Source organism: Diceros bicornis, chromosome 20 (assembly GCF_020826845.1).
Source record: "Diceros bicornis minor isolate mBicDic1 chromosome 20, mDicBic1.mat.cur, whole genome shotgun sequence".
Lineage (NCBI taxonomy): Eukaryota > Metazoa > Chordata > Mammalia > Perissodactyla > Rhinocerotidae > Diceros > Diceros bicornis.
In genome coordinates, this window is record NC_080759.1 from 7286627 (window position 1) to 7311637 (window position 25011).

General features: G+C 41.8%; 1 protein-coding gene across 1 annotated transcript; it reads left to right on the forward strand.

Annotated features, from left to right (window-relative positions):
* Window positions 1-326: 326 nt before the first annotated feature.
* On the forward strand, window positions 327-8723 carry LOC131418853 (olfactory receptor 2V1-like). Its single transcript, XM_058563443.1, has 2 exons — window positions 327-346; window positions 7757-8723. Exons 1-2 carry the CDS (start codon window positions 327-329, stop codon window positions 8721-8723), a joined length of 987 nt encoding a protein of 328 aa, XP_058419426.1.
* Window positions 8724-25011: the final 16288 nt, after the last annotated feature.

Below are 25011 nucleotides of genomic sequence, written 5' to 3' on the forward strand. Positions count from 1 at the left end.
TGAGAAAATGGGGAAAATTCAGTTATGAAAGCTTTGCAATCACAGCATTCTGAAGTTAGAAGGAGTGCTAGGGACAGCCAGCAGCTTGACCAAATCATGGTAAAGGTGGATAGGGTATGCTGTGGAAAGACAGGGCTCAATGGGAAAACAGGAAGCCTTTAGGAATGCCCTATTAAAAGGAAATGGATTTTGGGCCTCAGCTTTCATGATCCTCCCTGTGGACTCCCCAAGGGACCTGTCCTGGTTTCTGAGCTTCATCCTGAACCTAGGAAAGATATGGAAAAAGGAGAAAAGTCAACAAGAGACAGAGACTCCTGATGGGCACCATGCATTGGGACAATGTGAGGTGAGTGGGGGATGAGATGGGAGGTCAAGGATGGGGAAGTAATTTAAAACCCACTCCCATTTGTACAGCCCGAAAAGTGACAATGAACAATTCCACAATTTCTCTTCTGTTAAGCTTTCTAGCTTTTAAGATCTCTAAGAATCTAGAGGTTGTTGGTTTTTTTTTTTTTAACATTGCCTTCTCCATAAATGAAATACCTTAAATTATAAAAACCAAGGCTGCACTTTACAAAAAAAGGAAAATCAGTCAAACTTCAAGGGAATAGAAAAAATAATATTAATTCAGAAACATCCTAGGGGAGATAATGAAGATTTGGGCTAGATATACCCAACAACACAAAATACATTGTTACATTTTTTTGTTCATTCTAGTTTTTCTTCAACGCCTGGTGGGTGCCAGTTCAGATCTAGGCAAGCCAGAAGCAACAGCAATGGAAAAACATATCCCATTTCTCCTTGGAACAGTCTGAAAGAAAAGGAACTACCCTAAATAATCATTCTGAGACACATACACTCACATACACATGTGCACACACACATGCACACACACACACTGCATGCACTGCAATGCAGATGTGTGTGTCAATACTGAGAAACTGTCATGAGAAGAAAAATCAACAGTGTTAGGACAACGAAAGAAGCATTTCTGGGAGTAGGCACACATGTGTAGGCCCACAGAGGGGATGTTGAATTCAGTTGGCCATGCTGGAGGATGGCCATAGAGGCAATAGTATTTGTGTGGGCAAATGCATGTTTCTTTCATCTATTGGCCACTCACATCCCACAAACGTTGATCAAAGGCCATGGTGAATCACATTCTGTGGAGAAATATAAAAGAAGGAAATGATGGGGTCCCTTGTCACAGGTAATTCCCAGTCTAGGCAGGGAGATCCAGTGTGCAGTGGAGGAGTACACCCCATCACAACAAACACAACCCCTCCCAGGTTTCTGAGAACAAAACCTGTGGAAGGGAAATCTCCAAGTAGGGGGAACCAGGAGCTCTTTGCAGGTAGGTACAAGTGTTGACTTTATGATTATTTTGCAAAACTAATTTGCTTAAGTGAGGAAAGGAAGGGTTCTAACAATTGTTTGATTCAAACTATGCAAAAGGCACAACCTCAACATTTTTCTTATTTAACACTCACAACAACCCTAAGAAGGGAGCATCATGACCCTACTTTATAGAAAGATAAGCAGAGGCTCAAGGTTACAAAAGTGGTAACAGTCGTGACATTAATAGCAGCTGACACTTAAATGGTGCATTCTGCCTGCCTGACTGTACCCCTAATCACTCCATGTATATTAACCACTTAATGCTCCCCACAGTCCCAACAATTTTTGAGGTGAGGAACCTGAGGCTGAGTAGCCTGTCCAAGTCTCAGAGCTGGGAAACAGTGGAGCTGGCTCTTGAACCCAAGCAGCCATACTCCAGAGACTAGGTGACTTAATCACAATGGTTTAAACTGCTTAAAACCTGCCAAGGACATTTGGCCAAGTCTAGGTCAAATTATTACAGATTCTAAACATGCAAGCTCTTATTCTTTTTCGTTTGCCTTGGTGGAGGAGGAAGGAAGGGAAAGAAAAGTCACTGATGGTGGAGCTTGAGTGCAAAGGTCCTTAATGGGGGGCAGTTTTGCCCTGCAGGGGATAGTTGGCAATTTCTGCAGACATTTTTGCTTGTCACAACTGGCATCTTTTTTTTTTGAGAAAAAATCTTTATTACCTGTCATGAAGATTTCAGGATATTTAAAAAAGTGGCTGTGTTTGTTTCTCTATGAATACATTCTAAGTCATTTTACTATTGATATTATAAAATATTTAATATAAACAAAACAATTGCCTTCAAAGAAATATATTGTGATATTTAAAAAAAGTCTTTCTAGAAAGTTAAACTACTCTACAGGGAAGCATCACCAAGTGAAAATTGAGAGAAACCCCCATAGGTTTGTGAAATAATCTATCTCCTCTGCTCAGCTGACAATTCTCCTTTCCAATCTCAATCTGATCTACCTCAGAGGCTAACATATTTCCTTTTTTACAAAGCAGAGGAGGAAAAGAGAAACCTTTTTCCTAAGAAGGAGGCCATGGCCTACATATTGTGCACAACGCTCATTCTATGCTACCCACATGATGGTAAAGACAGGGCTGGACATGTGGTCCCCAACTCTTCCCTGGGAGGACTCAGTGTGCTGGGTCATCTGGCTTTTCTACCAGTTGGTGTGCACTCAACTGTACACAAGATGGTTTGTGATCCATGCCCTGGCAACACCCGGCACAGTGTTGCTCAAACTGTGGTCCTCAAACCACCTGCATCAGGATCATCTACGGAGCTTGTGAAAGACACAGGTTCCTGGCCTCAACCAAAGAGATGCTGATTCATAATCTTCTGGTCTGGGTCCCAGACATCTTCATTTAACAGACTATTCTTATGCACATTAGAGTTTGTGAACCTTGGGATTCTTTACTCTCTAGCTTCCGTGGTGCCTAAGATCAAACTGCAGGTGGATGGGCCTCCCATGATCCATTCCAGGCCTTTCCTGGGAGGACTTTTCTAGAGCAGTGTGTGCCTGCACATCAGCACCACCACCACCAGCACTTTTAAAAGTTGTGCATTCTGGGGTCCCATCTCAGTGATTCTGATTCGCTGGGTAGTTCCCCAGGCCACGCCAGCATACAGCCAGTCTTGGTAACCTGCAGTTCTAGGAAATTCCAGGACCATCCCTGCCAAGACAATCCTCAGGAGAGTTATGAAGCAGACAGCATTTGTTGGCTGTCTCCCCACTGTCTTATGAGTGCCCCCTCCTTCTTCTTGGCACCCTGTCTCTCCCTGGGGGCCCCTCTTCTCTTTTTTACTCCCATACTGATTCCTTTTATTTACCCCCTTCTTGATGAGGCTAGTTGATGGTAACTAACCTCTCCCAGAACATTAACTTTTTTTTTAAAAAATTTTTTGTTTATTGCAGTAACATTGGTTTATAACATTGTATAAATTTCAGGTGTACATCATTATACTTCTATTTCTGCATAGATTACATCATGTTCACCACCCGAACACTAATTACAACCCATTACCACACACATGTGCCAAATTATCCCTTTTGCCTTCCTCCCTCCCCGCTTCCCCTCTGGTAACCACCAATCCAATCTCTGTCTCTATGTGTTTGTTTATTGTTGCTATTATCTACTACTTAATGAAGGAAATCATACGGTATTTGACCTTCTCCCTCTGACTTATTTCACTTTGCATAATACCCTTAATGTCCATCCATGTTGTCACAAATGGCTGGATTTCATCGTTTCTTATGGCTGAATAGTATTCCATTGTGTATATATGCCACATCTTCTTTATCCATCAAGTCCCTTGATGGGCACTTAGGTTGCTTCCAAGTCTTGGCTGTTGTGAATAACGCCGCAATGAACACAGGGGTGCATGTATCTTTACGCATTGGTGTTTTCAAGTTCTTTGGATATATACCCAACAGTGGAATAGCTGGATCACATGGTAGTTCTATCCTTAATTTTTTGAGGACTCTCCATACTGTTTTCCACAGTGGCGGCACCAGTTTGCACTCCCACCAGGGGTGTATGAGAGTTCCCTTCGCTCCACATCCTCTCCAACACATGTTGTTTCCTGTCTTGTTAATTATAGCCATTCTGACGGGCGTGAGGTGATATCTCATTGTAGTTTTGATTTGCATTTCCCTGATAGTTAATGATGTTGAACATCTTTTCCTGTGCCTGTTGGCCATCTGTATATCTTCTTTGGAGAAATGTCTGTTTAAGTCTTTTGCCTATTTTTTAATTGGGTTGTTAGTTTTTTTGTTGTTGGATGCATGAGTTCTTTATTTTGGAGATTAAGCCCTTATCAGATGTATGGTTTGCAAATATCTTCTCCCAATTGTTAGGTTGTCTTTTCGTTTTGTTGATGGTTTCCTTTGCTGTGCAGAAGCTTTTTAGTTTGATGTAGTCCCATTTGTCTACTTTTTCTATTGTTTCTCTTGCCCGGTCAGACATGGTGCTTGAAAATATGTTGCTAAGACCGATGTCGAAGAGCGTGCTGCCTATGTTTTCTTCTAGAAGTTTCATAGTTTCAAGTCTTACATTCAAGTCTTTAATCCATTTGGAGTTAATTTTTGTATACGGCGTAAAGTAAGGGTCTATTTTCATTTTTTTGCATGTGGTTGTCCAGTTTTCCCAGCACCGTTTGTTGAAGAGACTTTCTTTTCTCCATTGTATATTCTTGGCTCCTTTGTCGAAGATTAGCTGTCCATAGATGTGTGGGTTTATTTCTGGGCTTTTGATTCTGTTCCATTGATCTGTGTGTCTGTTTTTATGCCAGTACCATGCTGTTTTGGTTACTATCACTTTGTAGTATATTTTGAAATCAGGGAGTGTGATACCTCCAGCTTTGTTCTTTTTTCTCAGGATTTCTTTAGCTATTCGGGGTCTTTTGTTGTTCCATATAAATTTTAGGATTCTTTGTTATATTTCTGCGAAAAATGTTGTTGGAACTTTGATAGGGATTGCATTGAATCTATAGGTTGGTTTAGGAAGTATGGACATCTTAACTATGTTAATTCTTCCATTCCAAGAGCACGGAATATCTTTCCATTTCTTTGTGTCTTCTTCAGTTTCTTTCAGCAATGTTTTATCATTTTTGGTGTACAGATCTACAACTGGTATCTAATGGGAGAGTCCAGGGATGCTGCTAAATGTCCTGAAATGCACAGGATATCCTCCCCATCACAAAGAATTTTCCATCCTAAAATGCCAATTGTGCCATGTTTGAGAAACCCTGCTCTAGAACAGTTATGAGGATTTCCGATCTGGTCTAAAAAATAAAAAAATTGTTGACCAAGGATCACACTGCTCATGGATAAAATGAGAATGATGGAGTAGGTTTCTTCCCGCTGTAAAATCTAGTGGTTCTGAGACATTTAAGACACCAACAACATAAGCTGTGCCTACAAGATGCCAGAATAAGAACAACATACGAAAATTCTCTTTGAGGGAATTTAAAATGTACCTGGGATTTCATTTTTATTCAGGGTTTGATGAAGCGAACCGATCAGGAGACAATCGCCATTGAAAAGATGGTTTGTTACTCACATTCCCAAGAAGAGAGGTACACTGTGTCATGCAGGACCACATGGAGAAGCACCGGGGTTGATCAGGATGCAGAAGGTGTGAGGGGAAAGCATAGGCAAAAATCTTTATTGTGATTTTTGTGGGAAGGAATGGGTGAGGCGGGGAAAACAGTTGAGTAGGTTTAAGATTACATAGTTTGAATAATTTTGGTGGGCTCTGGGCTATAAGGGTGGTCTTTAGTTTTCTGGGACCTGGTCCTGGGGTGATTTAGGGCAGAAAACTAGTGTCCTGGACTGCAGAAGCCAGATAGAAAGAGGCAGATGGGGGTAAGTCCTCAGGATTGGTTAGTTTTCACATCAAAGACATGCTTCCAAGCAAGTTGTTTACTATCTCTAGGAATTAGCTCACCCTTGGAGAGGTAGTCTCTCCCCCAAGTCTGCAAGGCCTCAAGATGTCAAAGCATCATAAAACATAGAAAATAGATGCAGTATGTCATTATCTTCACTAGAAACCCATTGTGAATGTTTGTGTTTAACAGTGTTAACTTCTTGTGCTTAGGTCCAGAGATAGGCTCTGGGAGTGGGCCCTACTACACTCTGAACATATTTGATCCAGCTCTGAGGAATCTATGTGCCTGGTGTGAGAAACCTGGGAATTTAAGGCCATAGAAAAGATGGGCCCCTTGGCACAGGAGGAAAAGCCAGGACAAGTACTGAGGCGAGACTTTTCTTGTCACAGCTCCCTGAGATCTACCTGTGAGACCCAGGGCAAGCCTTGGCTTCCTTCGCATCTTCAACTATAAGATGTGGGCAGTAGACTAGTCAGTGGATCTCAACTCAGACAGCACTTTAGAGTAGCCTAGGAGCTTTGAGAAGCACAGGTGCTCAGGGTGCCCTCCCAGGGATTGGATTCAGGAAAACAGGAAAAACAGATCACCCATAGATTGCACAGCCCTGCTAGTGATTCTTAAGGGTATGCAGATTAGGGCCATAGTCTGTCACATCTCTGACATGCTGTGTCTCCAAAACACTTTGCTGCTCCTCTGATCCCAACCTAGTGACCCAATGGTGTCCACCAGCTCCAACATACTCTCATATTCTCAACTCATTATAGAACACTGGGAAGTTCATTTTATTTCTCTTCAATCTCTTCATTTAAGTCATTTGCTATCAGACTCAAGCCCAGAAATATAAGCAAGAATTCACGGCATTTGCTAGGATTTGAGACCCTGGAACCAAGGAGAAAGTAAGCCATGAAGAATCAGGGATTCCTGGTGGGCAGCTGTCTGCCATCTCTCTTACAGCAGAGTGAATGATCTGAGCTTGTTCCTTGTCCACACCTTCTAAAACTGACTTTGGGTGACTTCTTTCCCATTGTAGCTTAACGACATTTACTGAGATTGCCTTTACCTGAATAAATGTAATTTGAGAAGGGAGAACTTTAGGGCCCCAGATATTTCTCAAGAGAAACTGTTGAAACTGGTTTATCTACTCCTATCATGGAGCCCATAGATTTACACTTATAATGAGGGCCATTTTTTATCAAAAAGTTTATAAGGGATCTTCTTACTAAGATAATTAATTAGACTCAGTTATAGTGAAACCATTGAAATGAGGTAACAGTAAGAGGATGAGGACAACATATGTCCAGAAAACCGCATAAGAGCATTTATTGCATCTGAGCACAAAGGGCACGTCTGGAGCTCCTGAGGGCCAGGGCAACAAGGGAAACATGATGTTGCACAGCTCCACTAGCTGATAAAACACACCTTGTCTGCCACAGTCGTAGTCTCTTGCCTATTTCTAAGAAAAATGCATCACATAGATCCTCATGTAAGTAAGAATTTTGAACCACATAATTCACATATTTATGGATCTAGTCTTCAGATTAGGCATGAGTGTAAATGTCTTACTTTTTACTGTGTGCATATTTACTTATTTATTTGTTTATTTGAAATAATGCTGCATGCATATTTTACAAAATATGGGGTGTTCTAATGTGCTATTTTTCCTTTTCTAGCTTTTTGAGATGGAAACTTTGATCATTGATTTTCAGCCTTTCCTCTTTTCTAACATGTATTTTGAATTATAAGTTCCCCTTTCAGCACTGCTTTGGCTGCATGCCATGTGTTTTATGGTAATTTTTTGTTGTGAAATAATGTCAAACCTACAAAAATTTGCAAGAACATTAGGAAGAACTCCTGTAGCCCCTTAGCCAGCCTCCCCAGTTGTTGCCCTTTGCCCTTTTCATCCATTACCCTCTCTCTGTCTCTAAGTGGATGATTCTGAGCCCTTGGTGAGCTGGTTCACTTTCCTCCCCACAGTAAGTCTTGGCAGGAGGCAGGTGGAGGGCTCTGGAACCACTCCTCCACCACCGGCTTTATCCTCACCAGCCTTCGTAATGACAGCTGGATTCACCTGTTTCTCTTCAGCATCATGGTGGTGGTCTACTTGCTTGCCTTGGCTGGCAACACTGCCATGGTTCTTCTGATCTGGGCTGACACCCGGCTCCACAAGCCCATGTACTTCCTCCTCAGCCAGCTGTCCTTCCTGGACATCTTCTTCACCTCGGTCACCGTCCCCAAAATGATAGTGGGCTTCCTCTTTGGCTGGACGTGCATCTCATTTGGGGGATGTGGGATGCAAATGTTTTTCTCCATGTTCCTGGGAGCCTCGGAGTGCCTCTTGCTGGCCCTCATGGCCTATGACGGCTACGTGGCCATCAGCAACCCTCTGAGCTACCCAGTGTTCATGAGCCGCCAGGCCTGCATGCTCATGGTGGCCACTTCCTGGCTAGGAGGGTCCCTCAATGCCACCATCCAGACCACTCTGACCCTGCAGTTCCTCTACGGTGGCTCGCAGAAGATTGCGCACTTCTTCTGTGAGGTGCCCTCACTGCTGAGGCTGGCCTGTGCCAACACCGTGGCCTATGAGCAGATGCTCTTTGTGATGGGTGTGGTGGTCCTCTTGGTACCCATTGCCTTCATCACCACCTCTTATGCCCTCATCCTGGCAGCCGCGCTCCAGATGCACGCTGTGGAGGGGCGTCGGAAGGCCTTGGCCACCTGCTCCTCCCATTTGACAGTTGTCAACCTCTTCTATGGGCCCCTAGTCTACACCTACATGTTACCCTCATCCTACCACTCTCCTGGCCAGGATGATGTAGTGTCCATCTTCTATACAGTCCTCACACCCGTGCTGAACCCTGTCATCTACAGCCTCAGGAAAAAGGAAGTGACAGGAGCAATGAAAAAGGTCATAGGGAAGTGTGGGGTGGGTAGGATGGCTTAAGACCCAGGAGAGAGGGCCCTCTACCTCTAGGATGTACTTGTGGTTCCAGTAGCCTGTTGTAGGATTCCCCTCTGGGAACAGATATCAAGAGTCCCAAATCCACATGCAGGGAAATGAAAGGGGCAGCCCCCTCATTCCCCTCCAGCCATGGCCCTTCTCTTCAGAAAGTTGTCCAGATCATCTGTGTCCACTCCTTGCCCCCTCCCCTACCTCAACAAACTCCAGTCTGGCTTCTCCAGCCATCCTTTGTTCAAAGCAGCAGTCACCCATCATCTCCATGTCACTAAATATCTAAGGGCCTCCCTTCTCACCAAAGGTCCCCTAAAGCCCTTCATCCCTGGCTATTTCCCAAAACTTCTTCTTCCCTCTCCTCCAGCCACACTGGCCCCCTTGTTGTTGCTTAGAATTCCTAAGCACAGTCCTAATTCGGGGTCCTTCAACACAGAGTTCCCTATGCCTGGGCACTTCTCGCACATTTTCCATGTCTTTCTCCTTCACTTTATTTAGGAACTCCTCAAATGTGACCATATCAGAGATGGCTGCATTGGTCACTCTGTCCAAAATGACATTCCCACTCCATCCCATCATCTTTCTCTAACTTCACTTGTGTATTTGATGTGTCTTTTTCCCTTTAGAATGTGCAATTCGGGATACAGTGACTTTGATTTTTAATGCACTCCTAGAATAGTGCCTGGCACACAGAGTCCATCAATAAATACCTATTGAATGAATAGATAAACACAAAGAACATTTTCTCATCTAATCTCAACAGCGTTGGCACTGTTGCTAGCTCCTCCTTGAAAATCTTTCTTCCCTTAGCGATGACACGACATTTCTGGTTTCCCTCCTACTTCTGGCCCACTCCTTCCCATTAAGTGATGAGTGCCTCAAAACCTGGTGCTAGACCCTTCACTTCTCAGTCCACACTCTCTCTAGTCAAGCTCATTCATGGCCATGGCTTCAGTTACCACCTGACACCAAAGTCAGTCATGCATATTTATAGGCCAGCCAGATGTCTCCTCCAAGCTCCTCACCACCTAACTCCACCAACACCCCCACTGGATGTTTCAAAGGCACCTCAAATTTATCATGCCAGAAACAAAGTGATGATCTCACCTCTAGGGCTGGTAACTGAGTGAATGCCTCACTAGGTCAGTAGATCTCCATCACCACCAACATCCAGTCCCTCACCAAGTCCTGTCCATTTGACTGCCAATGCTTATCTTTCCACTCCTTGGGGTTGCAGCTCCCACCACTGTAGTCCAAAGATATAGTCATCCCTTACCCGGATGATGCAGGATTTCCAAACAGGTTTCCCTTCTCCCTTTCTCGCCCCACCCCACATACACAACCACAGCTTGTTTTCCAAGATGTAGCCATACGGGTCTCTAAACACAAATCTAATCACATGCCACCATTGCTCTTACACATATCACCATCTAACATATGATATATTTTACATACATATATTGTTTACAGTCTGTCTTCTACTATAAGGTAAGCTCCATGAGGGCAAATGTTTTTGTCTTTGCACTTGGCACATAGTAAGCAATTTATTAAGTATTGAAAAATGACCACATGAATGCATGAATTTCAGCTCTCAGGATTAAATAAATAATCTTTCCCATTACCTACAAAGCCCTAAAGAATCCAGTCTTCTTGGCTTTGTCTCATGCTTCTTTTTCCTTAATTCTCTTCCTCTGCTCTCTCTAGTTTCCAGACCTTTCCAGAGCTGTTCCTCTGCCTGGGATACTTCTTTCTCGTCTGTCCCTAGTTAGCTCCTATGCATCCTTATTTCCTTAGCTCAGGTATCATCTCTTCAAGTAAGGCTTCTGTGACATCCCAAACTAAGTCAAGTTCTTTTGTACATGTCCCATTGCCTTCCTGGCCTTTGGTTCTTCAATTAATCCAGCTCTTCACAAGACTGAAAGCCCTATGAGAACAAGGAGTCTGTACGACTTTGTTCACTGAAGTGCCTAACATTGCTTCTGGTATGTTGTAGAGCCTCAGCAAATGTCAAAGAAAAGGAAAAAAGAAGGAGAAGGAGGGAAGGTAGGCAGGCAGAAAAGAATGAAGGCAGAAGGCAGCAGGACAGCAGGGAGGGAGGAAGGGACAGTCCCTGATTGCAAACTTGTACCTCCAAGCTAGACCATACTTGACCATGTCAAGTCTTTGCTTATATAAAGCAACTACTATAAGAGATGCCAAAATCACTTTCTTTTTTCTTAAGACATCCCTAAAAGTCTTCAGAGGTCAGGAATACATCCTTAAAGCCCAATCTGCATCTCTTTTACTGCAACTGGATTAATTTTCTCTAAATTGATTCTTTATAAAAATCAAGACCAACATAGAGAAGTGCATTCCCACCCAAACGCTTCCACCACTTTCCCTTCCCAAGAGGAAATTCACTCAGAGGAGAGTGAGTTCTATTCCAAAGGATTATGTGGAGGCCAACATCTCATAATCACATCCCCAAAATCTGATTCCAGAACAAGATTCCCTTCACCATCACAGTCCCCTGTCCATGCTCCATAAGCATGACCTTAGACATCCTTTAACTCCTTAGCACTTACTCAAACAAACAATAAAGCCATAATTTGCAAAAATTGATGCATCTGATCTCATGCCTATGAACCAGGTGGGCAAGCTTTGAAAATTGACAATGGAGAGATAATCTGTCTGCTTATCCTTTTCTGTGGTACAGAGAGCAAGTTGTTCCCTAATATCCAGTTTAACCTTCTTCTTTATAAATATACCCCAATTTCAGCTGAAGAGATATTTCCTGGAATAAATTTATTTCACAGTTGCCAATGCAGCTAGATACGTCTTTGTACCTAAGCTCTCACCAGTGGACCATAAGCATAAGTGTGTGCTGAGAGAAGTCAAGATGGCGGCGTAGGCAGACTCTGAACTCACCTCCTCCCACAGACACAGCCAATTTACAGCTACTCGTGGAAAAATTACCCCTGAGACAGAAATAAAAACTGGATAAGAGGAACTACTGCAACAAAGGATAATCCTAATTGAGGTGGAAGAGGCAGAAACTCCCTTCTGGAGAGAAAAAAATGCCACCTTCACAAGCCGCCAGCTTCACGGCCGCCTGGGAGCAGCCTGAGGTACGCGGCCTCCCTGGAGGAGTGGGGCCTTGAGCCAGGGAGCGCCCCAGCTGTAGAAATTTGTGGACCCAGCACAATCGAGACCAGTGGCATAATATCTGACTTTGCCTGCTACTAAAACATTGGGGAATACCCCCAGAAAACCTGGCTCACAAAGAAATTAAAACCGGCTCTTAAAGGGCCCACATGCAAACTCACCCATTTCAGAAAGCATCCTAAAATCACCAGAAAGAAAGGTGCATAGCACTTTGGTGAAAAGAGACTCACCTGATAGGCCCTGAGTGCATCTCGGTGAGAGGTGAGGCCTCTCCAGGGACTGGGACATTGGTGGCAGCCATTGTTGTGGCCTGGTGTGGGCAGGCTGACACAGATGCCATTGGAGTTCTCCCTGGGGCCTGCTAGTCCAAGGTCTGCCCCACCCACTAGAGCACCGATTTAATCCAGCTCAGCCAGGACAGGGAGCCGACCCTAGAGACTGCCTCCACCCAACAACACGCCCTCAGGCAACTTGTGGGCCTGCATAGGTTGGTGACTGGATTCTCTGCAGCCTGGCAACTGAGCTGACTTCAGTGGGGCAGGGCGTGCACAAGGAGTGGGTGGAGAGTGTGGGGCAGTGGTGGAGTGTATGAGGGTCCCGCCGTGGAGAGACTGGGTCCACTTCGGGAGGTCGGGGCACACACACAGGGTAGGACTGTGTTGACTGTTTGTGTGTGGACCTGTGGGCGGCAGGCTTGTCAGCTGCAGAAGACTTGTGCTTCTCAAAGACCCACATAGGGGTTTTGCCCCACCTTCCAAAGCCTGAAACAATTGGGTACTCCCATGCCTGAGGACAGACCAACCGAGCTGCAATCCTCAGAGAGCTGACAAGAGACCTAAAGGCTGGAGGCTTATAGCAATTGTAAGGCCCTGAGCCTAACAACCTGCCACACTGGGGGCCTACTCACTTAAAGAAATACTGCAACACCAATGTGGTATTAGAACTTTCAGCCAACTGAGCTGGGGCTCGCCAAACCTGATAAAGAGACTGAAGGGCCCACAACAACTAGAAACAGCTGAGCATTACAACAGCTGACCAGGAGCATAACTCGGCCTACCTGGGCGCATACAGGGAGAGCAAACAGGCCACAACAGAAGGAGACACATAGCCCACATAGGGGTCAACCCTGGAACACTGAGAACTGAGGGAAGCACACTGCAGGACTCCTAAGGCATCACTTGTATAAGGTCACCTATCCAAGAGCAGGAGACATAGCTGACCTACCTAATACGTAGACACAAGCACAGGGAAAGAGGCAAAATGAGGAGGCAAAGGAATACATTCCAAGTAAGGGAACAGGACAAAACCCCAGAAAAGGAAGTAAGTGAAACAGAAATGAGCAACCTACCCAACAGGGAGTTCAAACTAAGAGTGTTAAGGATGCTCACTGATGTGGGGAGAAGAATGAATGAACTCAGTGAGAATGTCAACAAAGAAATGGAAGATATAAAAAAGAACCAATCAGAAATGAAAAATACTGTACTGGAAGTGAAAAATTCACTAGAGGGACTCCACAGCAGAGTAGAGGATACAGAAGAACGGATCTGTAAGCTGGACAAAAGCCTAGAGGAAATTACTCAAGCTGAACAGGTAAAAGAAAAAAGAATTAAAAAGAGTGAGGACAGTCTAAAGGACATCTGGGACAACATCAAGGGCACTAACATCCGTGTTACAGGTGTCCTGGAAGGAGAAGAGCATGACAAAGGGGCAGAGAATCTATTTCAAGAAATAATAGATGAAAACTTCCCTAACCTAAGGAAGGAAGCAGACATCCAGGTACAGGAAGCACAGAGAGCCCCAAACAAGACAAACCCAAAGAGGCCCACAACAAGACACATAATAATCAAAATGTCTATAATTAAAGATAAAGAGAGAATCCTAAAAGCTGCCAGAGAAAGACAAGTTACATACAAAGTAAACCCCATAAGGCTATCAGCTGACTTCTCTGCAGAAACCTTACAGGCTAGAAGAGAGTGGCAAGATATATTTAAAGTGCTAAAAGGAAAAAACTTACAGCCAAGAATTCTCTACCCAGCAAGATTATCATTTAAAATGGAAGGAGAGATCAAAAATTTCCCAGACAAGCAAAAATTAAAGGAGATTGTCACCGAGAAACCAGTGCTACAAGAAATGTTAAAGGGACTTATTTAAGGAGAAAAGAGAAGACCACAAATAGGAAAAATTGTCTACTTCCAGGATAAGAGGGTAATGGATACAAATGCACAAAAAAGAGATTAGACATGATATCAAAAACATAAAATGTGGGAGGAGGGAAGTTAAAGAGTAGAGCTTTCAGACAGAGGTCAAACTAAACAGACCATCAATTCTGTATAGAAGGAGAAAGGAACAGAGAAGGACTACTAAAACACTGAGAAAAAAAGTTAACAAATGGCAGTAAGTACATACTTATCAATAGCTACTTTAAATGTCAATGGACTAAGTGCCCCAATTAAAAGGCATAGGGTGGCTGATTGGATAAAACAACAAGACCCACATATATGCTGCATACAAGAGACACACTTCAGACCTAAATACACTCACAAACTGAAAGTGAAGGGATGGAAAAAGATACTCTATGCAAATGGCAATGAAAAGAAAACTGGGGTAGCAGTACTCACATAAGACAAAATAGACTTTAACACAAAAACTGTAAAAAGAGACAGAGAAGGGCATTACATAATGATCAAGGGAACAATCCAACAAGAGGATATAACACCCACCCAATGTAGGTGTACCTAAATATATAAAGCAATTATTAACAGACATAGAAACAGAAATAGACAGTAACACAATAATAGTAGGGGACTTTAACAATCCACTTACACCAATGGATAGATCATCCAAACAGAATATCAATAAGGAAATATTGGCCTTAAATGACACACTAGAACAGATGGACCTAGTAGATATATACAGAGCATTCCATCCAAAAACAGAAGCATACACGTTCTTTTCAAATGCACATGGAACATTCTCCAGGATTGATCACATGTTAGGCCACAAAACAAGTCTCCATATATTTAAGAAGATTGAAATAATACCAAGCATCTTTTCTGACCACACTGGTATGAAACTAGAAATCAACTATAGGAGCAAAATCAGAAAAGCCACAAACAAGTGGAGATTAAACAAAATGCTACTGAACAACGACTGGGTCAAGGAATAAATCAAAGAAGAAATCAAATAATACCTGGAGACAAATGAAAATGAAAATACGACATGCCAGAATTTATGGGATACAGCAAATGCGGTTCTAAGAGGGAAGTTTATAGCGATACAGGACTATCTCAACAAACAAGAAAAATCTCAAATAAACAATCTAACAATGCACCTAAAGGAACTGGAAAAAGAAGAACAAACCAAGCCCCAAATCAGTAGAAGAAGGGAAATCATAAAAATCAGAGCAGAAATAAATGAAATAGAGACCAAAAAAACAATAGAAAAAATTAATAAAACCAAGAGCTGGTTCTCTGAAAAGATAAATAAAACTGGCAAACCTTTAGCTAGACTCACCAAGAAAAAAAGAGAGAAGGCACAAATAAGTAAAATCAGAAATGAAAGAAGAGAAATTACAACCGACATCTCAGAAATACAAAAGATTGTAAGAGAATACTATGAAAAGCTATATGCCAACGAATTAGACAATCTGGAAGAAATGGATAAATTCTTAGAATTATACAACCTTCCAAAACTGGATCAAGAAGAAATATAGACTTTGAATAGACCAATCACCATTAAGGAGATCGAAACAGTAATCAAAAAACCTCCCCTCCGTCGAGGCCCAGACAGCTTCCCTGGTGAATTCTACCAAGCATTCAAAGAAGACTTAATACCTATCCTTCTCAAACTCTTCCAAAAAATTGAGGAGGGGGGGAAGCTCCCTAATTCATTCTACGAAGCTGACATTACCCTGATACCAAAACCAGACAAGGACAACACAAAAAAAGAAAATTACAGGCCAATATCACTGATGAACATCAATGCAAAAATCCTCAACAAAATAGCAGCAAATCGCATACAACAATACGTTAAAAAGATTATACACCATGGTCAAGTGGGATTTATTCCAGGTATGCAGGGATGGTTCAACATTCGCATTTCAATCAATGTAATACACCACATTAATAAAATGAAGAATAAAAATCACATGATCATCTCAATAGATGCAGACAAAGCATTTAACAAGATACAGCATCCATTTATGATAAAAACTCTGAATAAAATGGGTATAGAAGGAAAGTACCTCAACATAATAAAGACCATATATGAGAAACCCACAGCTAATATCATCCTCAATGGTGAAAAAGTGAAAGCTATCCCTCTAAGAACAGGAACCAGACAAGGATGCCCACTGTCACCACTCCTATTTAACATAGTACTGAAAGTCCTAGCCAGAGCAATCAGGCAAGAGAAAGAAATAAAAGGGATCCAAATTGGAAAGGAAGAAGTGAAACTGTCACTATTTGAAGATGACGTGATTTTATATATAGAAATCCCTAAGGAATCCACCAGAAAACTTTTACAAGTAATAAACGAATACGGTAAAGTTGCAGGATACAAAATCAACATACAAAAATCAGTTGCGTTTCTATACACTAACAATGAAGTAGCAGAAAGAGAAATTAAGAATACCATCCCATTTACAATTGCAACAAAAAGAATAAAATACCTAGGAATAAACTTAACCAAAGAGGTGAAAGGTCTGTACCCCGAAAACTATAAAACATTGCTAAAATAAAGTGAAGAACACACAAAGAAATGGAAAGATATTCCGTGCTCTTGGAATGGAAGAATTAACATAGTTAAGATGTCCATACTTCCTAAAGCAATCTATAGATTCAATGCAATCCCTATCAAAGTTCCAGCAACATTTTTCACAGAAATAGAACCAAGAATGCTAAAATTTATATGGAACAACAAAAGACCTCGAGTAGCTAAAGGAATCCTGAGAAAAAAGAACAAAGCTGGAGGTATCACACTCCCTGATTTCAAATTATACTACAAAGCTATAGTACCCAAAACAGCATGGTACTGGCACAAAAACAGACACACAGATCAATGGAATAGAATCGAAAGCCCAGAAATAAACCCACACATCTATGGACAGCTAATCTTTGACAAAGGTGCCAAGAACATACAATGGAGAAAAGAAAGTCTCTTCAACAAATGGTGCTGGGAAAGCTGGATAGCCACATGCAAAAAAATGAAAGTAGACCCTTACCTTACACCATGCACAAAAATTAACTCCAAATGGATTAAAGACTTGAATGTAAGACTTGAAACTATGAAACTTCTAGAAGAAAACATAGGCAGTATGCTCTTCGACATCAGTCTTAGCAACATATTTTCAAGCACCATGTCTGACCGGGCAAGAGAAACAATAGAAAAAATAGACAAATGGGACTACATCAAACTAAAAAGCTTCTGCACAGCAAAGGAAACCATCAACAAAACGAAAAGACAACCTAACAATTGGGAGAAGATATTTGGAAACCATACATCTGATAAGGTGTTAATCTCTAAAATATATAAAGAACTCACGCATCTCAACAACCTAAAATCTAACAACCCAATGAAAAAATGGGCAAAAGACCTGAATAGACATTTCTCCAAAGAAGATATACAGATGGCCAACAGACAGATGAAAACATCTTCAACATCATTAACTATCAGGAAAATGCAAATCAAAACTACAATGAGATATCACCTCTCGCCTGTCAGAATGTCTATAATTAACAAGACAGGAAACAACACGTGTTGGAGAGGATGTGGAGAGAAGGGAACTCATACACTGCTGGTGGGAGTGCAAAGTGGTGCAGCCACTATGGAAAACAGTACAGAGATTCCTCAGAAAATCAAGGATAGAACTACCATACCATCCAGCTATTCCACTGCTGGGTATTTATCCAAAGAACTTGAAAATACCAATGCGTAAAGATACAGGCACCCCTGTGTTCATTGCAGCTTTCTTCACAATAGCCAAGACTTGGCAGCATTCTTCGGTTTTTGCATGGAATGCTCTGTGTATATCTACCAGGTCCATCTGTTCTAGTGCGTCATTTAAGGCCAATGTTTCCTTATTGATCTTCTGTTTAGATGATCTATCCATTGGTGAAAGTGGAGTGTTAAAGTCCTCTACTATTATTGTGTTACTGTCCATTTCTATTTTTATGTCTGTTAATATTTGCTTTACATATTTAGGTGGTCCTACGTTGGGTGCATAGATATTTACAAGTGTTATATCCTCTTGTTGGAGTGTTCCCTTGATCGTTATGTAATGCCCTTCTCTGTCTCTTTTTACAGTTTTTGCTTTAAAGTCTATTTTTTCTGATATGAGTATTGCTACCCCAGCTTTCTTTTCATTGCTATTCGGGTGGAGTACCTTTACCATCCTTCACTTTCAGTTTGTGAGTGTCTTTAGGTCTGAAGTGTGTCTCTTGTATGCAACATATATATGGGTCTTGTTGTTTTATCCAATCAGCCACCCTATGCCTTTTAATTGGGGCACTTAGTCCATTGACGTTTAAAGTAGCTATTGATAAGTATGTACTTACTGCCATTTTTTAACTGTTTTTTTTTTCAGTGTTTTAGTAGTGCTTCTCTGTTCCTTTCTTCTTCTCTTGCTCTCTTCCCTTGGGGTTTGTTGGCTTTCTTTAGTATTATGTTTGGGGTCCTTTCTCTTAGTTTTTTTTGTGTATTTATTATATGTTTCTTGTTTGTGATTACCATGGGGTCCGTATACAGGATTGATGGTCTCTTTAGTTTGACCTCTGTCTGAAAGCTCTACTCTTTAACTCCCCTCCTCCCACATTTTATGTTTTTGATATCATGTCTAATCTCTTTTTTGTGCATTTGTATCCATTACCCTCTTATCCTGGAAGTAGACAATTTTTCCTATTTGTGGTCTTCTCTTTTCTCCTTAAATAAGTCCCTTTACCATTTCTTGTAGAAATGGGTTCTTGGTGACAAATTCCTTTAATTTTTGCTTGTCTGGGAAACACTTTATCTCTCCTTCCATTTTGAATGATAACCTTGCTGGGTAAAGTATTCTTGGCTGTAAGTTTTTTCCTTTTAGCACTTTAAATATATTGTGCCACTCTCTTCTAGCCTCTTCTAGGTTTCTGCTGAGAAGTCAGCTGATAGCCTTATGGGGTTTCCTTTGTATGTAACTTGTCTTTCTCTTGCGGCTTTTATATATATCTCTTTATTTTTAATTCTGGACATTTTAATTATGATGTGCCTTGGTGTGGGCGTCTTTAGGTTTATCTTGTTTGGTGCTCTCTGTCCTTCCTGTATCTGTATGTCTGTTTCCTTCTTTAGGTTAGGGAAGTTTTCATCTATTATTTCTTCAAATATATTCTCTGTCTCTATGTCTCGTGCTTCTACTTCTTGGACACCTATAACATGGATGTTAGTGCACTTGATGTTGTCCCAGAGGTCCCTTAGACCATCCTCACTCTTTTTAATTCTTTTTTCTTTTACCTGTGCAGCTTGGGTGATTTCTTCTAGTCTTTCGCTCAGCTTACAGATCCATTCTCCTGTATCCTCTACTCTGCTTTTGAGTCCCTCTAGTGAATTTTTCATTTCCACTATCATGTTCTTCATTTCTGATGGGTTCTTTTTTATATCTTCCATTTCTTTGTTGACATTCTCACTGAGTTCATCCATTCTTCTCTCAAGATCAGTGAGCATCCTTAACACTCTTTGTTTGAACTCTCTGTCAGGTAGGTTGCTCATTTCTGTTTCACTTTATTCCTTTTCTGAGGTTTTGTCCTGTTCCTTTACTTGGAATGTATTCCTTTGCCTCCTCATTTTGCCTCTTTCCCTGTGCTTTTATCCACGTATTAGGAAGGTCAGCTACATCTACTGCTCTTGGATAGGTGACCTTATATAAGTGATGCCTTACGAGGTCTGCAGTGTCTTCTCTCTGTTCTGAATATTCCAGGAGTGACCCCTATGCGGGCTATGTGTGTCCTTCTATTGTGGTGTGTTTGCTTTCCCTGTAGGTGCCCCCTGGCCAGCTGTTGTAATGCTCAGCTGCTTGCAGTTGTTGTGGGTCCTTCAGTCTCTTTATCAGGTGTAGGGAGCCCCAGCACAGTTGGCTGCAAGTTCTAATTGCACATTTGTATTGCAGTATTTCATTTAATTGAGTAGGCCCCCAGTGTAGCACGTTGTTAGACTTAGGGGCTTATAATTGCTATAAGCCTCCAACCCTTAGGTCTCCTGTCAGCTCTCTGAGGATTGCAGCTGGGTGGGGCTGGCCTCAGGCAGGGGAGCACCCAATTGTTTCAGGCTTTGGAATGTGGGGCAAACCCCCTATGTGGGTGTTTGAGAAGCACAAGTATTCTGCAGCTGACAAGCCCCACTGCCCACAGGTCCACACACACAGTCAACACAGTCCTGCCCCATGTGCACATCCCAACCTCCTGAAGTGGACCCAGTCTCTCTATGGCAGGAGCCCCACACACTCCACCACCGCCCCACACTCTCCACCCACTCCTTGTGCACGCCCTGTCCTGCTGGAGTGGGCCCAGTCACCAGGCCGCAGAGAATCCAGTCACCAATCTATGCAGGCCCACAAGTCGCCTGAGGGCATGTTGTTGGGTGGGGCCAGTCCCTATGGTGGGCTGCCTGCCCTGGCTGAGCTGGATTAAATTGGTACTCTAGTGGGTGGGGCAGACCTTGGACTAGCAGGCCCCAGGGAGAACTCCAATGGCTTCTGCCAGCATCTGTGTCAGCACACCCACACCAGGCCACAACAATGGCCGCTGCCAATGTCCCAGTCCCTGGAGAGGTCTCAGCTCTCACTGCAATGCATTCAGAGCCTATCAGGTGAATCTCTTTTCACCAAAACACTGTGAACTTTTCTTTCTGGTGATTTTAGGTTGCTGTTTGAAACGAATTAATTTGTGCATCGGCCCTTTAAGAGCTGGTTTTAATTTCTTTGTGAGCCAGCTTTTCTGGTGGTACTCCCCAAAGTTTTAGTAGCAGGCAACGTCAGATATTATGCCACTTGTCTCGATTGTGCTGGGTCTACAAAATGCCTACAGCAGAGGCGCTCCCTGGATCAGAGCCCCACTCCTCCAGGGAAGGCTGCGTACCTTTGGGCTGCTCCCTGGAAGTCGTGAAGCACTGCGGCTTGTGAAGGTGGCGTATTTTCTCTCCAGAAGGGAATTTCTGCCTCTTCCACCTCAATTAGGATTGTCATTTGTTGTAGGAGTTCTTCTTATCCAGTTTTCAGTTCTCTCTCCGGGGTAATTTTTCCATGAGTAGTTGTAAATTGTCTGTGTCTGCAGGAGGAGTTGAGTTCAGAGTCTGCTTACGCCACCATCTTGACTCTTTTCCATGTTAGATATTAATACAACTATATCAATAATCACTTTAAATGTCAATCATCTAAATGAACCAATTAAAAGACGGAGATTGTTAGAATGGATCAAAAAACAAGACCTAACTATTTGCTGTCTGCAAGAAGTCAACTTTACATATAAATACATATATAAATTAAAAGTAAATAGATACACAAATATATATATATATACCATGCTAAAACTAATCAAAGAAAACAAGAAAAGCTATGTTAATTTCAGACAGAGCAGACTTAAAAGCAAACTTCAGAGAGTTATCAAGGATAAAGAAGGGCATTGCATAAGATAAAGGAGCCAATTCTCCAAACACACAAAACAATTCTTAACATGAATGCTTCTAATAACAGACTATCAAAATACATGAGGCAAAACTGATAGAACAGCATGGATAAATAGCTAAATCCACCATTATAGTTGGAAATTTAAGACCCTCTACCAGAAATAGACTGATCTAGCAAGCAGAAAATCAGTAAGGACATAGTTGAACTCAACAACACCATCAACCAACTGGATATAATTGATATCTATAGACTACTTTATCCAGCAATAGCAGAATACACATTCTTCTCAAGCTCACATGGAACGTTCACCAAGATAGATCACATTCTTGGCCATAAAACACACCTCAACAAATTTTTTAAAAAAGAAATTATACAATGTCTGCTGTCAGACCACAATGAAATTAAACTAGAAATCAATAACAGAAAGATAACTAAAAAAACCCAAAATACATGGAGATTAAAAAACACACTTCTAATTATCAAGGAAGAAATCTCAAGAGAAATTAAAAAATATTTTGAATTAAATGAAAATGCAACACAATTTATCAAGACTTGTGAGATTCAGCAAAGCAGGGCTTAGAGGGAAGTTTATAGCATTAAATGCATATACTAGAGAATAAGAAAGATCTAAAATCAATAATATAAGCTTGTATCTTAGGAATCTAGAAAAAAAATAAAATTAAATCCAAAGTAAGTAGAAGAAAAGAAATAATAAGAGATAGATATCTAGATATCTATCTGAATAGAGATAGATATCTAGATAGATATAGATCTCTGGATAGATGGATGATAGGTTAGATAGATAAATACAGATAGATTACATATCTAGATCTAGAGCTAGACAGACAGATGATAGATACATACATACATAGAAGATAGATAGAGAGAGATATCTAGATATAGACCTGTCTATATATAGATGTAGATATATCATATAGATGTGTCACATATCGATATATATATATACAGATAGATAGATAGATAGATAGATAGATAGATAGATAGATAATCACATTTTCCTTATCCTTTCATCCACAGATGGACCCTTAGGTTGTTTTCATATCTTGGCTGTTGTGAATAATGCTGCAATGAACATGAGAGCGCATATAGCTCTTTGAAACAACGATTTCATTTCCTTTGGGTATATACCCAGAACTGGGATTGCTGGATCATATGGTAGTTCTTTTTTTAAGTTTTTTGAGGATAATGTTTGTTTATGTAAGTGTGAATGATCTTTCCATCTTCTTCATGGCCATGATCCTCCTCTGAAGAGGGGATTTATAGTGGGTTTACTTTCAGTCTTTTCCTGGCAGTAGGTCGACCCTGAAGAGGGAATTGATGGCAGCCTCATTTCCCAGAAACTGATGCTTTTAGTCAGATAAGGGAGGCTCTGAGAAGGCTTCTTTCTGAGGAAGAATCTGTGAATATCAAATGTGTTCAGCTTAAAATAATCTTCATACCAACTCTGGGATTCTGAGTGGGTCCCCATACCTCATTGCAAAAAGTTCAGACATAAATATTCCCTAACTCCTTACCAGCTGGCATTTTCTCATCCTTAGTAGTCATCCTTAGAAAGAGCAAATGTAAAGTAGTAAGATCCCACCCTCAACAGCACCAGACCTGAAGTTTGAGCTGAAAGCCTGTACCCCAGGACAGGTTTGGTCACTCCATTTGAGGCATTACCTCCAAAGACCCTCTCCTGCCTTTCTTCCTCCCTTCTTTTGTGAGATCCCACCAATCTTCACACTTGGAGGGGGACCTGGGGGATTGCACTCAAGAGGCAAATGGGGTGGTGGGCTGTATATACTTTTGGATACTCCACCCTTCATCTACCAGTCCCAGGAACATTGCCCACACCCCCTTGCAGGGCCTTTTTCAGCTGTCTTCTCACAGAGACTCTCACTCCTCTCCATCACTTTGGCAGGTGCCTATAGACTCCCTCCATGACCTGGGGTTTAGGAGAGCAGACGCCAGGGACAGGGAGCTGGACTGCTGATGGAGCCAGCTGTGTCCCTTCCTTTCTTGCTGTCTGGCTGGGGACACAGACAAGGCAGTGTGTTCTCAGGGAATTCTGGCCTATTCCCTCTGTGATCTTCACCACATCTTTCCACTTCTGACTGTTTCCTCATCAATGATTTTAGAAAAATAAACTCTCCACTCTTCCTCCCCAGAATCCTGCAAAAATCAAAAGAAAGAACAAATGTGAAATCAATTTGATAAGTCAAAAGACTTTCTACAAGTGGTGAAGAAAGCAGGTTCTACACCAGTGTTTCTTCACCAGGGGGCAATTTTGTCCCCAGGGACATTTGGCACTGTCTCCAGACATTTTTCACTGTCACTACTTGGAGAGGGTACTACTGGCATCTAGTGAGTAGATGCCAGGGATGCCGCTAAACATCTAACCATGCACAGGACAACCTCCCACAGCAAAGATCCTGTTCAAAATATCAATAATGCCAAGACTGAGAAACCCTGCTCTAGACCCAGATTTCTTGGACTAGATCCCAACTTTGCCCCTGACTAGCTGTGTGACCCCAGGAAAATTATTTAACTTCTCATGTTTCTCATCTAAAATATGGATATTAATATTCATCTGTAAAATAAGGATATTATTGTGGAAATAAATAAAGATCACCCAAAAGAGAGCAGACAAAGCCTATTTATTCAGGACTTTCTATAGCAAGAAAGTCAGCCACCATTTTGACAGAGACTCAAAGGCAGGCAGAAGGGTGGGAGAGATTTATAGTGGAAAAAAAGGGAAGGCTTTAGAGATATACCCTAATTGGAGCTTGACAAGGGGGAAAATGGAGGCAGGCTAACTAAAAGGGGGGATTCCTATGTGATTTGGCTTTCTCTGGTTGGTCCTAAGCTGAAAATGGGAGCAAAAATTAGAGAAACTGTCAGTTATTGACCGAATCTTGACCGTTTGGGGCCTAATGCTACAGACATTATGGTTTGGCTTCCTGGACTGATGTTCTGCAGAGTCCTATTTTATATATAGTCTATTTTGTTTGTATATTCAGTGTCTCAGTATTGTAGATCTTTCAAAAAGTTGTAGGGAAGATTTTAAAAACACATCATATGCAAAGCTTTTGGAACAATATTTGGCACATAAATGCTTGATAAATGTGAGCTATTGTTATCATTTACCTCTTGGAACTTAGTTTCTCCACCTATAAAATGAGGTTGGAAAGTGTCACTGTGGGTCAAATCAGGAGATTTAAACAGAGGAAGTTTAATATAAAGTAGTATAGGTTACTATGATAAAAGAGTACCTATAAAATATAAGGGAATGCTACATGGTGTCCAAGGGCTGAGGGAGAGAATGCAAGGAAGGACAAACTTGGAAGCAGCCCCCTTTCCAAGGCTGGGGTTCAAGCCTCACTGGAGAAGGTGTAGTTGCCCACTGGGTGGCAAAGAAATCCACCAGTTTTCCCAGGCCAGAGTTATTCTGCAGTCACTGGGAAAGCAGGTAGCAACTGGGGC